This window comes from Dermacentor andersoni, chromosome 2 (assembly GCF_023375885.2).
Source record: "Dermacentor andersoni chromosome 2, qqDerAnde1_hic_scaffold, whole genome shotgun sequence".
NCBI classification, from domain to species: Eukaryota; Metazoa; Arthropoda; class Arachnida; order Ixodida; family Ixodidae; genus Dermacentor; species Dermacentor andersoni.
In genome coordinates this window covers 86,670,475-86,688,444 of record NC_092815.1, presented here as the reverse complement: position 1 = coordinate 86,688,444, position 17,970 = coordinate 86,670,475, and the positions used below count along the sequence as shown (strand labels likewise).

Genomic DNA, 17,970 nt, shown 5'->3' with positions numbered 1-17,970 from the left:
TGTGGGCCAAGGTTCCCGCCACCTTCGTGTATCGACGCCCGGAAAGTACTGCCGGCTCGTGTGCCAGTGCCGTCCTTCGACATCTCGTATACGGTTCTTTCAGCGCTGTCACGTTGTGCATCGCGGACGTGCAAATCTGCAAAACAAGAGAGGAAGGTGTCGGTGTCGTCGCCGCAGCTTGGTGAAGTGCTGTAGTGTAGGTTGAAAACCGGGTTGCTGTGGCGTATCGTCTGTCACGTCGTGACAGCGTCGACGTGTGAGTGCGCGCCTTCCGCGCAGTGTTTTCGGCGAGCACACGACGCGATTCTGGAGCTTGTCCCGCCTGCTGGTGCTGCCGTCTCGCGAGACGGCAGCACCGTGTGACATGTGATTGACGCCGCCTTTCCGTCGTGTTTCCAAACGGAATCGCTCGCTTGATTGTGTTGCCATCGCCACCTCAACGCTGCCCGCGGTTCGAGCCCGAGTTTCTGGACCTTTAAGGTACAGGATTAACAGCAAGAAGGACGAAAGGCAGGCTGCGCGGATAACCAGCGCGCGAATCATTGCGCGATCAGCTTAGTTTCTTCGACTTCCACTTGTAACCAAAGTCAAATGGCCTGATGTCTTAGAACAGCGCAATTTCTAAGAGGCTACAAGAAGACAGGTTTCACTGACGATGGGGTGATACTGCGTTCTATCTCTCAGAGAGGTTCGGACAGCTTGGGAAGTTTTCCAGCGGGACTTAACGGTTTGCACTCGGGGTGCGCGCTCGAACCGCGGGCTCGCCGAAGACGACTCGACCTCGCCGCGTCCATCGCTGCCGTCGCCGAGAGCAGCCGGCGTTGCGGCATCTCGTTCCCAGGACGCGACCCCCTCGTCGACCGCCTGCCAGTGCATCAACAGCGCAAAGCCCAACAATGGGCAACGTGTGCTTCGGCCACGTGCGATCGAGGACGCCTGCACCACCAGCGCGCATCGCGTGCGGGTAAGTGAGCGCAACCGATTTGTCCTTCGCCACGGAGCGGTTCGGTCGGGGCGAGCATGCGCGCCGACGGGGCGCATCATTCACACTTGCGCCGCGATAACCGCCTTCGTTCCAATCGCGGGATTTCGACACCTCGCTTGCAGGCGACGTGCTATAGTGCTACCGACAAGCAAAGGTTACGTCGGAGAGTCGCTAACATTCCAACCGACATCACAAAAGAAGTACGTCGTCGCCGTCGTTGGTGGGTGTAGTCGAGAGGCCACAGAAGTCTCCACGAAGGCCTGTACCCTGTTATGACGCATAGCCAACAGAAAGTAATAGCTTCCCTTTTGGGCTACTCAATGAATAAGGGTAGGAACAAAAATTGCACCAGGATGAGCAAAAAAAGAAAAAGAACACGAACGTAAACAATCATGTTGAATTAAACCACGCCTGTTATACCATTTATTGGCCACATAGCCGTTGACAACCGTATTTTCCATTTACCTTTGGCGTGCGTATTACGTATGTTTGTTCGTTTTGTTAAATTTGCCGGCTGTGTGACAAAGCGGTCGTACTCGTCGACGTTGAATATCCCGAGGTCTCTTTACTGTGTACTTGCTGCCTGTGAAGCAAAGCTAGCAAGCTGGCGGCATGGAATACGGTGAGACCACCTTCAAAAGTTAACGTGCGTGCAGCAATAGTTCCATAACCGGCGGAGAACACCTGTGTACGTCACGTGCTCACATCTGAACCGCTGTTCGCACCTGCCACATCACCAGGCCTGGCGCCTATAGCACGCGACTGGGTTTCACGACAACGTGTAAAATTTCTGCTGCGCAGCTCTCGTGATCTCTTTGGTCCGCTCGCATTGAGGCGGCAGTTGTTATTCACAGCCACACATTAGGACTACATCTGGTTGGTCTGCTGCACGCGAGAAACCGTTTATTTCTTGGAAAGCTCGTTTACAAGTCTACGATCATTTCAGTGCTTGATTTGGCCCTAGCTGATTAAGACAGAACACTTCGAAAAAACGAGCGACCCTATTTTTGTTTCAATGTCACTACTGAAGTGTTGGCAAAGTATAGTCTGACAAGCACCGCTTACTTATACTTAGCTTGCACTGTGCAATGGGTGTACGAGGCTTCCGCTTCTAAAAAAGAGAAAATTAACGGAAGTGAACGAATGTACTGGGAACGGGAAGCGTTTCATACCCTTCCCAGTATTCACTCCTGTCTCAGCCATCTGCTGCACTCTCAACACTTCCAGTGGTGTTGAAGGGCGCTCACAGTGATCTTAGTTCTGGAATTCAAGCTCCGCAAGTCGTTTACTGCTGGGAGCTCACGGCAGTCACTTGGCTGTGTCACATGCGCCGGCGTGTCATCGAAGATAGCATCTGCGCATAACCAACGTTAATACCGCATGGCATTCCTCAAAATACCATTTAATGGTTGGCCAGCCGTTTACAGTGCAATGTCACTGTACTGTCATTCTGATCACTGATTGAACAGAAAAAACGGCAGCATTATCTCGTTTCAAAACAGTATTCGATTCAACAGGAAGCAAGCATGTCCTTGTCCACGACAAGCGGCCTTCAGACATCGTGACTCTGGCAGTTCCGTGCAATATATGTTTGCGCGTTTAAAGGGAACGCACCTATCATTAGATGGCCGTCGAGCACCGTGCGGTCAAGGTTCCTTGTGAGCGCGCCAGACTCGCCGACCACATAGTTCCGTTTCGCGAGCGCCCAGGTACGCTCGCTTCAAGCAGCGATAAAGCGCGGTGCTGCAGGACAGAGGTCGTTGTTGGTGGCATTGCAGATCCTTCAAAGGCTCGCTTTTGAGAAAAACACTTAGAACGTTAAAAACAACACTAAAGAGCAACACTAAACTAGTTGAGACTGGCAAAGTATTCTGCGAGAACTCTGTTTTCATTAATTTAGCGAAAATGTGTTGGTTATACTATAGTGAAGAGAAGACAGTCGACGCCAAACTACATTTCGTGCCAAGTTCCTTGGCTCTTGTACATCAGTGTGACACCGCGGATTTGAAAGTATCGATCTTCTTGCATTTGGGTTGTTGTTACAGAAAAGTTCTCAAAGCTTGCTAGGTTGTCTCTCTGTCACAAAAACCTACAAGTCGCTCGCCGATCCGGCTGCCAGGCGCAAGCCGACGGAACACAGGGGTCCGCTTTACGCTTCGCCCTGGCCTACAAGCGAGAGGTCTCTGTGCAACATTTATTTATTCAGGGTTGGTCAGCCCGAGCAAGGCGCCCGTGTATCGGTGCGTCGGCAATCACGAAGCAACTCGTTGAAGGGGGATAACAAGCATTTAATCATACACAAAACTGATCACGGACAATAAGGGAACGAAGAACTCAAAGTAGTAACGAACAGAATTGGCGAGAAGCACACACAATTGGAAACACGACCAGAACATACAATAATCAGGCAGGGTTACAACAACAGTAAACAAAGGAGTTTAGAGGCACAGGAGTCATTGAGAGTTAACAGAACAAAGAAGAAGAGGACAAGCCGGCGGACAGACCATATCGGAGCGCGGCGAAGAACGGGGACGGCTCGTGTGGCAGTCGTTGCGGCGATGGCTCGAAGGCGGCGGGCCCGGTGCGATGAAGCGCGCGCCTCGCCGTCAGGAATTCGGCCCCGCACGCCGCAAAGACTCGCACAACCTTCTTCGCTGCCTCTTTCCAACCGACTGTGACCCTTCCCACCGAACTGCTAACGAGCTGGCGGAGGGAAGACGCTGGTTAAAGACAGCGCTGTGCCCAGCGGTTATTTACGGGCGTTTTTTTTTTTCGGCGCCACCGGAGACAGCATGTGCACTGTCGATTTATGGCCCGGCCGTCTCCGCGATCCCGACCATCGGAAGCGACCGAACAGTGGACACAGGGCGCACAACTCTCTTCGCCGTGCGCTCTGCCTGCTCCACTCGGGTAATCTTACACCGCGGCCAAGCCCCGACTCCGTCGAAGGGGACAGCGAAGCCGCCTCCGAAGAACAGCCGCTTGCGCGGCTCACAAAGCCGACCGTCTCCAGATGCCCCTCGACCCTGGGCAGTCCTCTCCGCCCTCTCTCGCGGCCTCTTCCCGTAGCCTCGGAACGGTATGCCCGAAAAACGCACTCTAAAGAAATATATATATAACATGGTTGGCGCCGGTCTGTGACACTCTCATTCTATTACGATGCAACGTCATTCGCATTTACCGACAGGCGCATATAAGTAACGACGACATTGCCACTTGTATTTCGTTTTGGCGCTTTTTCACGCTAAGGCTTTCCTCACGATAATGAGCGGCGGTCTTGATTTTACTGAAGCTCGTTTTACTTAAACATTTGAACCTAATATACATATTTGGCATCTGTTTGACGGTGCCACAGAAAGTATATAACCTCTAGCTGTGTGTAAAGGAAATCCACACACTACCAGCGTCTACTCTGTGTGTCACATGATCACGTGCCCTATATATGCCGTACACCAAAGATCACACCACGGTTTACCAATGTTGTTGGACCGTACAGGTTCTATGGCACTGCCTTTGTTGCACTGGAAAGTCTGACGTTGGTTATCGAAGCGAGAACAGTGTGCCTTGAGTAGACTGGACGATAGGCCATCTACAGAAGCACTGGTCTTTGGAGCCTGCCCTTAATGTTCATTAGACCAGAAAGCCATTCGAGCGCTTCTTAAGTAACTGAAGGCAACAGACTCGAGTGCCCGACTGTAGACATGCTGCACCTAGCTTAGTACACGGGAAAGTGCAATATAGACTCACATTTTCTGTCTCTCTTTTACTCCCCTCTCCACGTGTAGGGTAGCAATCTGGACTCAGTCTGGTTAACGTTCCTGCATTTCCTCCCTCCCTTCTCTCTCTCTTCTATCGCGCCTTTGTTGCCCAATGAGACGGAGGAACTGCTCTCACTATATACCTAGAAAGCTAAGAAGCCTTAGTCACGCTGCACGAGGCAATAACGGCCCCGAATGGCAACACATATGTGGCCGCGTGAAGTGCATATAAATGGCTCCCTCGTGGGACATACTTATTTTCGAAATCAACGTAAAGTCACTTTTACCTCTTGAATGCAAGCTCTGTATTTCCACTATATGGGTGGGCTATATCAATTAGCCGATCAAAGCGCCAGTTCGTGTGCGCCACTTCCATTTGAAGACGATTGCCCAATGTGTCTTTGTGGCGCGATAAATTTGTTATTGGGCCGAATTTTTCATTATCGGTCGATCCTCGCATTAAAGGGTTTACTTTGCCGTGCCGGCCTCGAAAAACACATCTCAGCGTAGTGGCTGGAACACAGATGTCTCAGGATATTGAGATTATTTGAAGATGGATAGCTGTATCTTCCCGCCGCTGCTGCTGAAACATTAACATAAGGTGGACACCGCATGGGCTCACTGGGTACAGCGCTCCGCTGCTGAGCTCGAGGTCGCAGGTTCGATTTCGAGCCCCTGCGACCGCGTTCCGATGAGGCCGGAAAGGAAAATAAAACTCTCATACACCAAGCTTGAGTGGTTCTTTAAAGAAAAAATAACACTTATAGGCGATCAAAAATTAGTACTTAGGCCTCCGCTGCATCGTCTCGCATAATCATTGAGCTGCTTTAGGACGTAATAAACACCATCCATCGATCAGAGATCTCCTACTTCCTATAACAGAACGAAATCTATACCAGCACAAGCGTTCCCAAGTACTGGCTACATCAGTGCTGTTTAGCTTCGGTGATCGGTCGGAAGCCGGCTTATTCAGTGTGACAACTCTGATGACCTCACGGTTGACACGTTCAATATGTCATTCAAGACAGACGTACAGAGAGAGTAGAGGAAAGGAAGGAAGGGGAGGCAGGGAGGTGAACTAGACTTTGTTCAGCATTCCTTACGCATGAATGGGGAAATGGGTCTGGGAAGGAAATAGTGAGGGATAGAGAGAAGACCTGAGTCCGGGTCATTCACACGCACTGTGCAACTTGCAGCCTGCCTACAGCCGGGCACTCAAGTGCGTCGCGTTCATGCATTGCAAAAGGGCTCGCGTTTCTTTCTGGGCTGATTGGCTTTGGTGCCAGGCTCCAAGCACTTGTGCTTCGATGAAAGGCCGATCGCCCAGCCGACTCAAGGGTGAGCTTGTGCCCAGCAGCTGCGTTCAAATGCACGATACCGCTTCGCTGAGACACCAGCGACGGTTTTTAGTGCAGAAATATTTTGACAGAGTGAGCCTCACTGTCGTCTCCGGAAGACCCTGTGTGACCTTGCTGCGGCGCGAGTCCGCTCCTAACGGTGCGAGTCATTATCACCTGACGGCAAGTCTCGAGTTCGTCGCTTGGTATACTGCCTCAGCGACTTCGGTGCTGGCTGCAGCGACGTCGCTTCATGGGCGCCTCACATCCCGTACTTCCTTATTGCTCTGAACACACATGCGAAGAATAAGAAGAAAGAAGTGCAGGAGGATACGCGACAGCTTCACCGCTTCGGAGCCAGCGCAATTAAACGAAGAAAAAAAAAACAGTGGTGGCGCGGCATATGTCCGCCGCTACAAACGTAATAGACGAACCTGAAGAACGAGAGTTCTTAGACGCTGATGTCCTGATGGGAGAAAAACGAATAAACACGCGCGCGCGCACACGCACACACAAGAAACGCTATTTCCAGAGCCCGAGTCGTTTTCCACCTTTTCGACTTTTTCCATTTCCGCATACCGCGCTCTCTCGGAACGACTCTATTCCACTCTCTCTCGCAACATGTCACGGTGGGCACGAGACTTCCACGGAGAAGAAGAATAATAGCGGGAGAGGTGCGCGCTTGGCGCGCAAACAACGCACGTGAGTCCAACCAAAACGCATGCACATATGCGCACACTCGAACGCAGCGCTCCAGCGGTACCCTCAGGAGGCCCCGCCAGGACAGCGTCGTATAGCTTGCTAACAGTCATTGCCTTATTATTATTATTTTTTCTATTCTCTTGTCTCATCTCTTCCCGTGGAACGCCAGCGTCGTTCCGGACTGGAAACAGGCCTTCTCACTGCAGTTCTTCGCTCGAGTGTACGCGTGGTCGCGCCTGCTCAGCGCGACACGCCCAGCCGGGCCAGTCAAGGGCGGCCCTCCTCCGGACTGGCGGAGAGAAAGCTCGCCACACGCGCGCATCGCCGGCTTGCTGTCCAAGCTCGCCCCGTTATGTGTATACCCGCTTCCCTTTAGAAAGAGCGCCCCAAAACTCGCCCCTTTTGTAATCGTGTTACGGAGCGCCCTTTTTCTTTTCACGGCGCTGCTGCAGTCTCGTCTTTTCTTTATCTTCTTGTCAACAACAGCGAGGGATGATGCGGCGGCCGTGCATCATTTCTTTGTTGTCAGCGGCGTGGGCATGTAGTATATACGTACGTACGTACGCGCGTGGCTATCTCTCGGAGGAAGCTGCGCAGTCACTCCCGTGTCTCTTGCACAAAACCCGCGCACGAAAACGAGCAGTTGTGAAACCGTGCCCCCTTCTCGATCGTTCCGGCCCCCCTTCGTTGTCGGAATGGCCCGCGCGCGTGTACTTGCCGCTTGACGTTTTTTTTTTTTTTTTTCTTCTCCTTTTGAAGTGTCTTCTCATCGATGAGCTGCTGCTGTAGGCGCACGCTCCGGAAGCGGACGATGTTGCGTACGCTCGTTGGTTCCTACGTAGAGGGAGTGGAAGAACAAGACGCGGCGTCATAGACGAAGTGTAGATATGACTGTAGCTTCTATGGCAGAGCTCTTCAATCACATCAGTTGCGAAAGTTCCTAAAGGCGCCATGTTTCAAACACAGGGTGATTGGGAATAGCATCGGGCTTCTCCGAATATCGCGTCACTTAAGGGCAACGGAACTATAAAGCGCCGTTCTTTTTAGCACAATAGCAAATTAAGATCTGAGCATGCATTGTAAGCGAAGTCAATGTAAGCAGTATGGTCAAACCAACTCGCTCTTTGCCAATTGATGCTTCTGTCTTTCCTCGATGAGCTCCCGCACTGCGGTAGCGAACGGACGTCGTATATACAGTTACAATGCATTGATCATTACGGCATAAGAAAGACGGAAGCAGAAAAAAAAAAATGCGTCTACACACGCGAAGCTTAATGTATCGCTCTATGGTTACGCGCACGTTGCCCCTGTTGCCGTTTCGCTCTGGGTCGGCGTTAACTGTGCGGAACTCGGGCAGCTTTGCTTACAACAAAACAATTGACTCGCTCGTGTGTGCACACGCGCGGGCCTTCTTTCGCTTGCCCGAAATAGTTCCTACTGGCTGGCACCCCCCCCCCCCCCCCCCCCCGTCCCACCCGTGAGAAACGGCACGTTGTGCGCGCCGGCAGGTACGACTCGCGAGACATCCGGGTCTTAAAAGAAGAGTACGCTAACCGGGAAGAAGGAGCGGAGAAAAGTACGTAACAAGGATGGTCGAAGCGCGGGAGGGACGTTGAGGTTGTCGCTGTCTGTCGTTTCTCTTTGTAAAGTTTTCCTTTTGTTTCAGTTTGTGGTTGTGAACATAAACTTTCCTGATCTTCGACGGGTGCTCATTATGTCTTACGCGGGTAGGTTTTTCTACTGTCTATTCCGGGCCACCAGGCAGGCAGGCTGAGGCCGTCGAGGTCTTCCCGTCTATATAGAGCTGCGTCTTTACTGTCAGTCAGAGCATGTTTTATACAGTGAAACACTGCGCGGCGAAGCAAGACTAGGGACTGAGGAAGGGGCTGGCTGATCTGAAACGCAAGGCACACAAGGGCCCGCCTTCACACAAAGATCTTACGCTAGAATTGTCCGTAAGAGTAAATTCCAACCAATCCAGATACTAGACATCTTATTAGCAAAGGTGGCCCGGTAATGGCAAAGAACACCTACGAACAAAGAGCTTTGTGTATACAGCCCAAGAAAGCGTAGTCCTATAAAAGTTTAACGGAGACAACAACGATGGCGGAAACGAATAAATAGCGGGAACGAACAAGCCCTAATTCTGAGGGTTTCTATGCCTTCACGTACCATCTTCAGCCTTGCTTCGCAGTGGAGTGTCACACCGCGCGTAATAACAAATTGGCCCAACACAACACTATAATGGCTTTATGTATAGTCAAAGGCAACAAACGAGCCCTGCTGGTCGATGGCTTTCCTTTGTAACGCGTACTCCAGGCCCCGAGCTCTACTGGTGAACTGTCTCTTAGTATACAGAACAGTTCAGACGCGCAGCGTTTGTCAAAAGTTCCGAAGCTATCTCGCGAGCTACGAGCGCAGTCATCGTGCCCTACTGCACGACTCCTGTACAAGACGCCCGGTGCTTCAAAGCTCGTAAAAGTGGAGAACTTCGTGTTTCCTAATTTCCATGATTCGGGAGAAACGAAATACAAAGGCCACATGCAACAGGCACCCTGACGACACACACAGGCGGCGATTTTGAAACTTTTGATGAATACTATACCCTACTCGGACCAAAACTCTTTCTTGCATTGTATCACGGATGATAAGACTTGGGATCACATCAACATTGCTACTGAGACGGGGCGAGGACCCAGTTTTATATTTGACGCATCTTGATTTGGAAATCTTTACCAATCGCTGCTTACGACGCTAACACAGCTTTTCACGGCGTCAGAGTGGTGTCGGCAAGCTCTGATTTTGTCTTACTGCATAGCTATAACACTTGGGAGCATTTACGGGATATGCAGGGAAAATGTTTTAATATATATCAAGAAACAAAAACTTTTTCGCCCTCACAAGTCGTTGAATGCACGCATGTTGACGTGGCACCGAGAGGAAACATTTAGCCTTTTAACCTTGCGATTAATTATAAATGGATGACTCTGAAAAAGCCAGCTGTGGAGAACGGAAGAGAGAGAGAGAGAGAGAGAGAGAGAGAGAGAGAGAGAAAAGGTAGTGAAATGAAGCACAATGGCTTGAAACCACAGCAAAAACAGACAACGTCATAAACGCGTCCCCACATGTAGTATTAGGCAGCACCTCCTCACCCTTGCCTTTCTCCACAACACAACAGGCATGGTTTCCCGTAACAATGCTCCAGCTTTCACGCTTCGCGCCACCGCTTTTGTTCATCTCCGGGCGGTGTTTTTTCGCCAGTCTGCTCGTACCGCCGCCAACGTGAAACAACATCCTACCGCGATGAACGAATGCGTCCCGCAGCGAAAGCTCACTGTGCAACAACGATTTGACGAATAAAGCGAACGGCATTTCTGCAGGGGGAAGACTGGTGCTATACAGCGGGGGGCGTGTACGTGTTTCTTATCGCTGACCGGCCGTCACGCTTTCGATTGGCGTCGGCCCCTTGGGACAGCAGCGGCACGCGCAGGCGCCGACGGATATGCAGGGCACCATTGGCGCGGCGCGCGACCATTATGGATGGGGCTCGGCTTGGCTTGAGGTGCGGAGCGTGGACGGTGTGTGTGCGTGGGTAGGGGGAGAAGATGGAGTTGCGCGTTGTGTACACAGAGGTTCTTGCAGCTGGTTCGCGTACACACATACGCACGTGTCGGATTCGGCCGAAGTCGTGAAGCTGTTTCGCGCGCTTTGGTGACCCAGAGCGCTGCAGGATGACGGCGAGAAGAAGGTGGCGGTGCACGTGTTCGTACAATGCGACGCCGCCGAGCAAGCCAGCAAGCGTTAACTCGGCGCGTACCGTGAAGGCAAGCAATCAGTTTTGCCTGCAGCTCAGGGCGGGGCCCGGTCGACGCCGGCCGCCTGGCGTTGCTGTTAAGACTTTTTTTTTTTTCTTGCAGTCGATCGTTTTTACTTCGCTCCTTTCCCGTTCTCCCTTCTGCGTTCCTTCGGGGCCCGTGGCCTCCGCAGCAGCAGCAGTGTTTGCCGCGCCGCGTCGACACGCCTCGCCAGTTCTGCTCTGAAACGCGAGCGGTGGTCTAAATTGTTTCCTCGTTTTCTCCGCGGCCATCGCCAGCACCGATTCTTGGCGCACGCGTTTCTGCCTCAGCCGCCGTCGCCACTGATGAGTAAAAACGCGGCCGCAATCTGGATCAATGGCCTCGGAGCGCGTGCGCGCACATCTCCTGACACGGTTGCAGTTTAACCACCCGGTTGGGCCCAACATGTGTTTTGCGGCGGGGCTCCGTATGTGCGTGTTTGTATACGTACGTTGGTGGGCGGGCGCGGCTTGTGTCGCGTCCTGCTTCCATTTCAGGCGCTTTTTCTTTTCTTTTTTCGACGCGCAAGAAAAAGAAGGAGCAAGAAGGCCACTCAAAAGAAAGCGTTCCTCCCAAATCAGCGCTAGCTGGCCTGACGACAGTGACGAAGATGTCGGAGCGACGACGGCTCGCTGGCCGCGGTCCTACATGGCGGTGAACGCGTAGTGAACACGTTGTGCAATACGGATTGGTCGTTCACGTGGCCGCCGGGCTTCCTACGTTTGTATCGATGCTTGTTTGAGGTCTCTTTGTGACGCGGTTCGTGCCTGTTATTGATGCTCAAATGCACATATGGGACAGGGAAGCTTGTCGGCCACACGAAAATGTGTATAGGAGCATGATACTACATAGAACATCCCCGTACCAGTTACTGAAAAAAAAAAGAAAAAAAAAAAAGGAGCCCGTATTCACAAAAAGCGTTGACGCAGGAACCGTTCGTATAAGAGCAAATGTCAGCAAATCTTGATGTTGGACATACCGTTAGCGAACGCGGCTGACCTATTGCAATGGGCACTTACGAACGACACACTTTAAAAATTAGAACCCGCTTCGCAGTGGGCTAGCCCCGTAATGACAACGATGCCGGGTTTCATACTAGGACCAAAGACATTTTTTTTTCTTTTTCAACCATTGTGAAGCCTTCTTTCTACGACAAGCCTATGCAGTTTCCCGTTCATGGTTACAGAACACAATAAGGGTTCCTGCAAGGACACAGTAAGGCTTAAGAACACGGAAAGGGTGTCATCTCGTTTGCCTTCTCGCGCTTGCATAACTCTGCATCTTTACCGACTCTCTCAATTCACCATTTTGTTGAAGTCTGCTTTGTGTTACCTTCCTTTGCGTACGCCCAAACTTTCATGAAACTTCTTCCACGACGCTGATTTCAGCAGATTTCTTCCTATGTGTTGAACTCGGCATCACTGCTGTCGCTGTAAAAGAAAAAAAGAAGAAAAAATAAAGGAAAAATGAATTCCATGTCCTGCGGCGCGCAGCTGCCGTTACTCGATGTGGAACCTTGATCGGAACAGAGCACTCGCGTGTGCATGCACAGCTCCCGTCGAGGCAGGCACGTGACCTTGCCGACACCGAGAGAAATGAGTAAGGCGACCGTCCGCGCAGGGGGCGCTGCCGCGAGCGTTTCTCTCGTTTCTCTCGCGCGAAGCGGCCGGGTTAGCGCGGAATGCCTCGGTGACGAATGGGTTGTCAGCCCGGGAACAAGGGCGAGTGTCGTAATGCCCGGATCACTCGCCGCCGCAATCTTTCGTTCACTCGCATTGCTCAATTGCGAGCTGCGTAGTTCGCTCAGCGAGTGATAAGGTGATTAATTTCTTTATTCGCACTTTGCGCGTTGTCGACTCGTACGGTTGGGAGCTGTTCCTGGCCTATAGCGTGTCTCTGCTTGAGTAATCTGGAAGGACCGCAAGGCAACTAACTGCTCTGGGGCATAGGTCGTAGGATAATGACGTTCATTGCCTTACACCTTGAACCAGTTATCGTCAAATGACAACACCTGGAACCAGTTATCGTCAAATGACGGCCATTTATAGAAAAGAAAACAACTATAAGAATAAGCTAGTGAGACAAAGTAATTTACACGATGTGTACGGAGGATATAAGGATTGTCAAGAGCTTTTTTTTTTTTTATGGTTGGCTCGTTCATGACGAATGTGTGCTGGCGGTCTCACCTCCACCAACTGTTGCTTTAAAGCTTTCCGTTTATTGCCACTGTTTATTCGTCCCTTTATCAGCGGCGTCATATCACGAGCGCCGCCTCATCAACTGTCTGGAATACATAAAATAATTTTCCCCCATCCCATAAAAGAATTGAAACTAGATTTCTTCAGACTTCTTGTAACTTGCATATGTCGGATTTTCTCTAGACGTCTTTTTATTGGACTTTATTGAAAGGCGCCCTTGATCGCTGGGTTACGCGAACGTTTGTGCGCGAAACTTGGATCAGTTTATTTCTCCGAATCCAGCCCTTCTCTAGAATCAATTTTACCTTTCTCTGTACTAACGGAACCGAGCTCGCCTTCGCCGAATATCGAGTGGATGGGCTCTACTCACTATAACTGATTCATTCGCGATATTCAGCTGTCGCCCTCGCCATGACATCGTGCACCAAGGCCAGTGTAGTGAATTGGGAATTTCTTATCATTCTTATCGATCCATCGCTCACGATCGACCGATCCTTGTGATAACGTAGCCGAGGCACCGCTCGGATTCCCGACGAAACGAGAACATAAAAAGAACTGAGATTTTTTTCATCCCGTGCTTGCGTCAGAGGCCTTGCACGCATGTTATGTATACCTTGGCAGCCGCTATACTGATCGTGCATGGGGTGTACAGTCTCTGCAGGCTGCAGCGCAGTTGCATCGCGATTCGTCCCTTGAGCTGCAGGACGTGTACTCGGCCTTTGTTAAAACACGGCATGTTAATTACGTACGATGAGCGCGAGAGAAGCGGTTCTACCGCTCCTAAGGGCCACATGGGCTTAGTGATACTTCTGTAGATAGCTTTGAGCACGCGCGGGTAATTTCGTTACTTGTGAGTGCGAGTTCAAAAGGTGTACATTTAGGCGTAACGGCTTATCCATTTTTGTCTGGCGTGACATGTCAGGCCGACTGTTGATCTTGCATCTACATATGAAGTCGACCTCATGTTTTAGTTTATGAAGCCAAAAAAAGAAAACCAACAGAGCGGCTACATAACAGTGACTTTGCTACAGTGAACTTTGCGCCTCTGCTTACTTTTGTTTCTTTGTCTACTACCTCTGACAAGCACACACACAAGCACGCACTGACATCGTTTTATCGCATGGGTGAATTAACTGACTTAAATTTTGCTTTGAAACAACTAGCCGGGCCACATACCGCTTGGTTATACTATTAGCGGTTATGTTCTTTGATTGCATATGCTGAATGCGTCCCGGGGCTTATTCGTCCGATTCTAGGTCACTTTCCAAGCACGTTCAGTCGGTTCTTCCCTTTATTGCTTCGCAGTCGTCTCTGTGTCTACACAAACGGATCTTCGAATCCTGCTCTTTTACACCGTATGACCTGTCGTTCTCGTTCCTGAAGCAGCAGCATTGGCCCCACCTGTTCCTCCCCGTTTAAGTATACGTATATCCGTCTTGGTTATTGTTGCTGTTGTCGCTGAAATTGTCTTTCTTGCAGGCAATGGTGCGTGTCCCATTGTGGGAGACTCGCGTTAGGAAGGGACTTTAGGTGCGGCTATCCTGAAAGTATAGGAAAGATCGAGAATAGAACATCGAAGTAAATGGGCAAAACCCCCGCGCACGCACGCACACGCAAATGAAAAAAAAAAAAAGCTTAACTCCCTTGGATCAGTCAAACTTCATAGCCGTGATCGATCTTGTGCAGTCGTTTCCTTCTTTTTCCTTTTTCTTTTCTTTTTTCTATATCAGTTCTCTGCTTGAGATATTTGCGTTCCCGGCCTGTTGCTGCGCGGTTTCCTTCCAGGAGCGCTCCTTTCTCCGCGCGCAGCCCAGAAAAATTGCCGCGGCGTTTGCGGCGCGCAACCGATGACCCGAAGGCGCAAGAAAATGCAGCCGCCACTTTCTTCTTTCTCACGCGTCGCTCGCGCCGCCCCGTGGGGGAGCCTTGTTGGCGTGATTGTTTGCGGTGCCGCCTGCCACAGCCTGCTCGGCGGCAACCGCGCTTGCCAGACGCACGTCAGTCGACGACGGTGTGGACGCGAAGGAGCAGCGGTCCACTCTCCTCTCTTGGCTTCGGTCACTCTTTCAAAATGGGTCAGTCCCCATTGTTACCTTCGGACCGGCTTTTGTTCCGGCTCCACCACCACCGCCTGGCCCGCTGGCCGCCTCTCAGATGCGTGGTCGCGCGCAATTCGTTCGGTGGTCGGCGGACTGCGCCCCGAAGTCAGAGGCGACGACCACCGATGCCCTTCGGCGCCGCTCGCGGTGCCTTCCGAGTGACTGCCGTGGCCATATAGCTGCTCTCTCTCTCTCTCTCTCTCTCTCTCTCTCTCTCTCTCTCTCTCTCTGTTATTTTGCTCCGCTTTGCTTTTGGACCGTTCGCTCGCATTCTTGTTTACCATCTTCCGCTTCCAGCTCTACTCCACCACCGTTCTTTTTTTTTCTTCTTCTGTTTATAGTCCTTCCTCCTTGTCGATTTTCGTTGATATTAACACTGACGCACATTGTTGCTTACACTTGCTTCTACAAACACTTGCTTCCCTCTCTCCCTCTTGCACCTGTGTACTGCCTCTGCTTTGCCCAGCGATTGAAGCTGACGCCACCACCTTTGGAGAGAGTGGAAGGGGAAAGGAAAGGCAGAGCATGCAGAGTTTCCGGCGCATCAGTATCGAGATGCATGAATTCTACGCTGTTTCCATCTCACCTTCGACGGCGAAATTCCTCCCTTCCCTGGCGGCTGGACCGCGCGGCACGCGTTAAGTGACAACATACCGCCGGGCGGAGGTAGTCCGGCCGGCGCACAACGCATTCTGCAAACACAGTCGAACAACAGTACGGGCCGCTACGTGCGTCTGTAGTAAGAGGTCAGCGAGCGTTGATCACTCGCTCCTCTGAGCGCGAACGCATCGAAGCCGGAACGATGGTGCACAGACCGAGATGAAAAGGAAAGGGAGTGGAATTGGGCGCTCGTCGTTGAATCGCGGCAGTTCGGAGATGGCGATAAAAAGCGATAGAAACGAAAGGCAAATGGTGGTGCGATAGAGAGGAAATAGTTCTGCTGAGAGAAAGAGAGGGGTGTGGATTTAGCCCAGATGGCAGCAGGCCGGTGTTTGTCCCTGTTGAAGCTGGACGTAACAGACAATGGAGGCCGGCCTTGGAAAGAGTTCAACACCGGGCCGACCTGTTGCGGAAGTCAATAAATCAGGCGCGTCGCGTGCCGAATCTTGCTGGATACGTGTTGATCCCGTATGGGGCCCAGTTTCGACTGCCAGTCGATCGAGCACAATGAAAGGGTGGAGTCAGGCGGGGCCTGAACGTGTGAAGAAGGATATCTGGCTTTGCATTCCTCCTGTATAAATTCTTGTTGTGATAGACAGTACTAACAATACATTTTGTTAAGGGTGATGTGAGGCAGTTCAGCTGGAGTGCTATTGGCTGCAAAATTTTGTAAGGTAAAGGTTCCAGGACAGTTGTGATTTGGCGCTTCTGATTTAACAGATCCGCGTGTAGGTTGCAAGAACTACTGCAGGTTTAAACTTTGAATTCGAAACTATGCTGGTATGCAAGCTTCGGAATTCAGCTTTTTCCCAAATCCCGACTCCCGCAATCTCGCGTGGTCGACTGTGCATATAACAATTTACGAGCAACTTATTGGTCCAGCTCGCAAAACATTCTTCAGATCGTTGGCATTGTGCTTCATAATTTCACTCTGTGTATAGGTGAGAGCAGTGGCACAGTATACTGTGGAAACGACGTTTCAGTGATCTGATAGGTTTCTTACTAGTTAGGCCGCTTGTGCGTCCATTCATGGTTTTCCTACGTAATAGACAGCGACAATAGTTTGTCGTAAGTAATTTCATTGAAACTGGCACTCTGTCGTGGAAACGCTAGGTAATTAACGTGCTAATCATGAGAAAGAGAGAGACGGGAAAAGTTAGACAGATAGGTAACTAACTTTGTACAGTTTGTAGTCCTACATGCGGGGAGTGGGAGGAAAAGAGAGAGAAAGAAGACAAGATTTCAACTTATGTGCGTACGCAGGATGATGCCTAGCATTTCTCGAGCCGGGCACTCAAGTCTATCACCTTGAGGTACTGTGGCATATCTCTGAGCTGATGAGGTCTAAGGCCAGGCTTTCAAAACTTTTGCTTCGGTAAAGGCTGATTGTCTAGTCTGCTCAAGGCACTAATCAAGCACCCCACGAAAGGATGGGGTGCAGTTACTTGTCCACGCGACGCGTACTTGGTTTTCAACCACGAAGTTGTTCGTGATCCGTATTTAAAATGTATAGTCCATCTGAAGTGAAAGAACATAGGCTCCTAAAACCGATTCGGGCGTGTTAAACGAATGTCTTCGGCACACGAAAAGGACATCTGGAAGCTAAATGCGAGAGGCTGCGTCTATACACGCCGATATTGAATAGGCAAACAAAACAAGCAACGAACCGCACTGTCAAACGGCGAAAGGCGAATCGCAACTCGTGCGTATAATCGAAAGCTGCTTCATCAGGCAAAGTAATCACAAGAGGGCAAGTCCGTCGTCCATCTCAGACCTCGAGGCCAAAAACGAACTCGCCTCGCGTGACCTTGATATGCGTAGACACTGCGTGCCTTCAATTCACAGCCAATTATTATACTCTATGACGTATCTATCTGACTCAGACTGAAAAGATAGTTTATTCGCCACTTTCGTTTCGAGCTTTGAATCTTCCATGTCAGTTGACACAGCCTTTCCGAGTGGCGTCGCGAGCGCTTCAAAGGAAAACCACAATGCCACCCAGCAATGATCGATAGTGGATCGATGTAGAGAAAAGCGTGTGCAAAGCCTACATCCTTGTCACGGCACACAGAGCGAGTCATATTATATACCCTCCGCTGAAAAAAAAATAAAAGAAAGTTGTTATCGGTTTTTCTTTCTCGTGTCTGACATCTGCAGTAGCCTTCGCCGCGACGACGCGTCTTAACGCATACCTCGGCCGACCCATTTCTCTCCGCGCCCTCTTAATTGCGCGCTGATAAAATGCTTGCGGATTATAGGGAAAGGCGGTGGCACGTTTTACTTTGGCTATCCTGCACGCATTTCCTCTGTGCAAAAACATTGGAAAAACAGAAGGGGGCAATTCGGTAGCACTTCTAAACTGCGTTTGTGCCCGAACCTTTCAGTGGAGAAGAAA

The 17,970-nt window shown here is 50.9% G+C and overlaps 1 protein-coding gene across 1 annotated transcript in view; it reads left to right on the top strand.

Moving 5' to 3' along the window:
• Positions 1-681: 681 nt before the first annotated feature.
• The window catches only part of LOC126541686 (uncharacterized), a 219,438-nt gene continuing 202,149 nt past the window's right edge, over positions 682-17,970 (top strand). Inside the window, exon 1 of the mRNA XM_050188565.3 lies at positions 682-964. Coding sequence (XP_050044522.2) covers positions 897-964 — 68 coding nt within the window. The 5' untranslated portion in view covers positions 682-896. The remainder of the gene's footprint in view (positions 965-17,970) is intronic.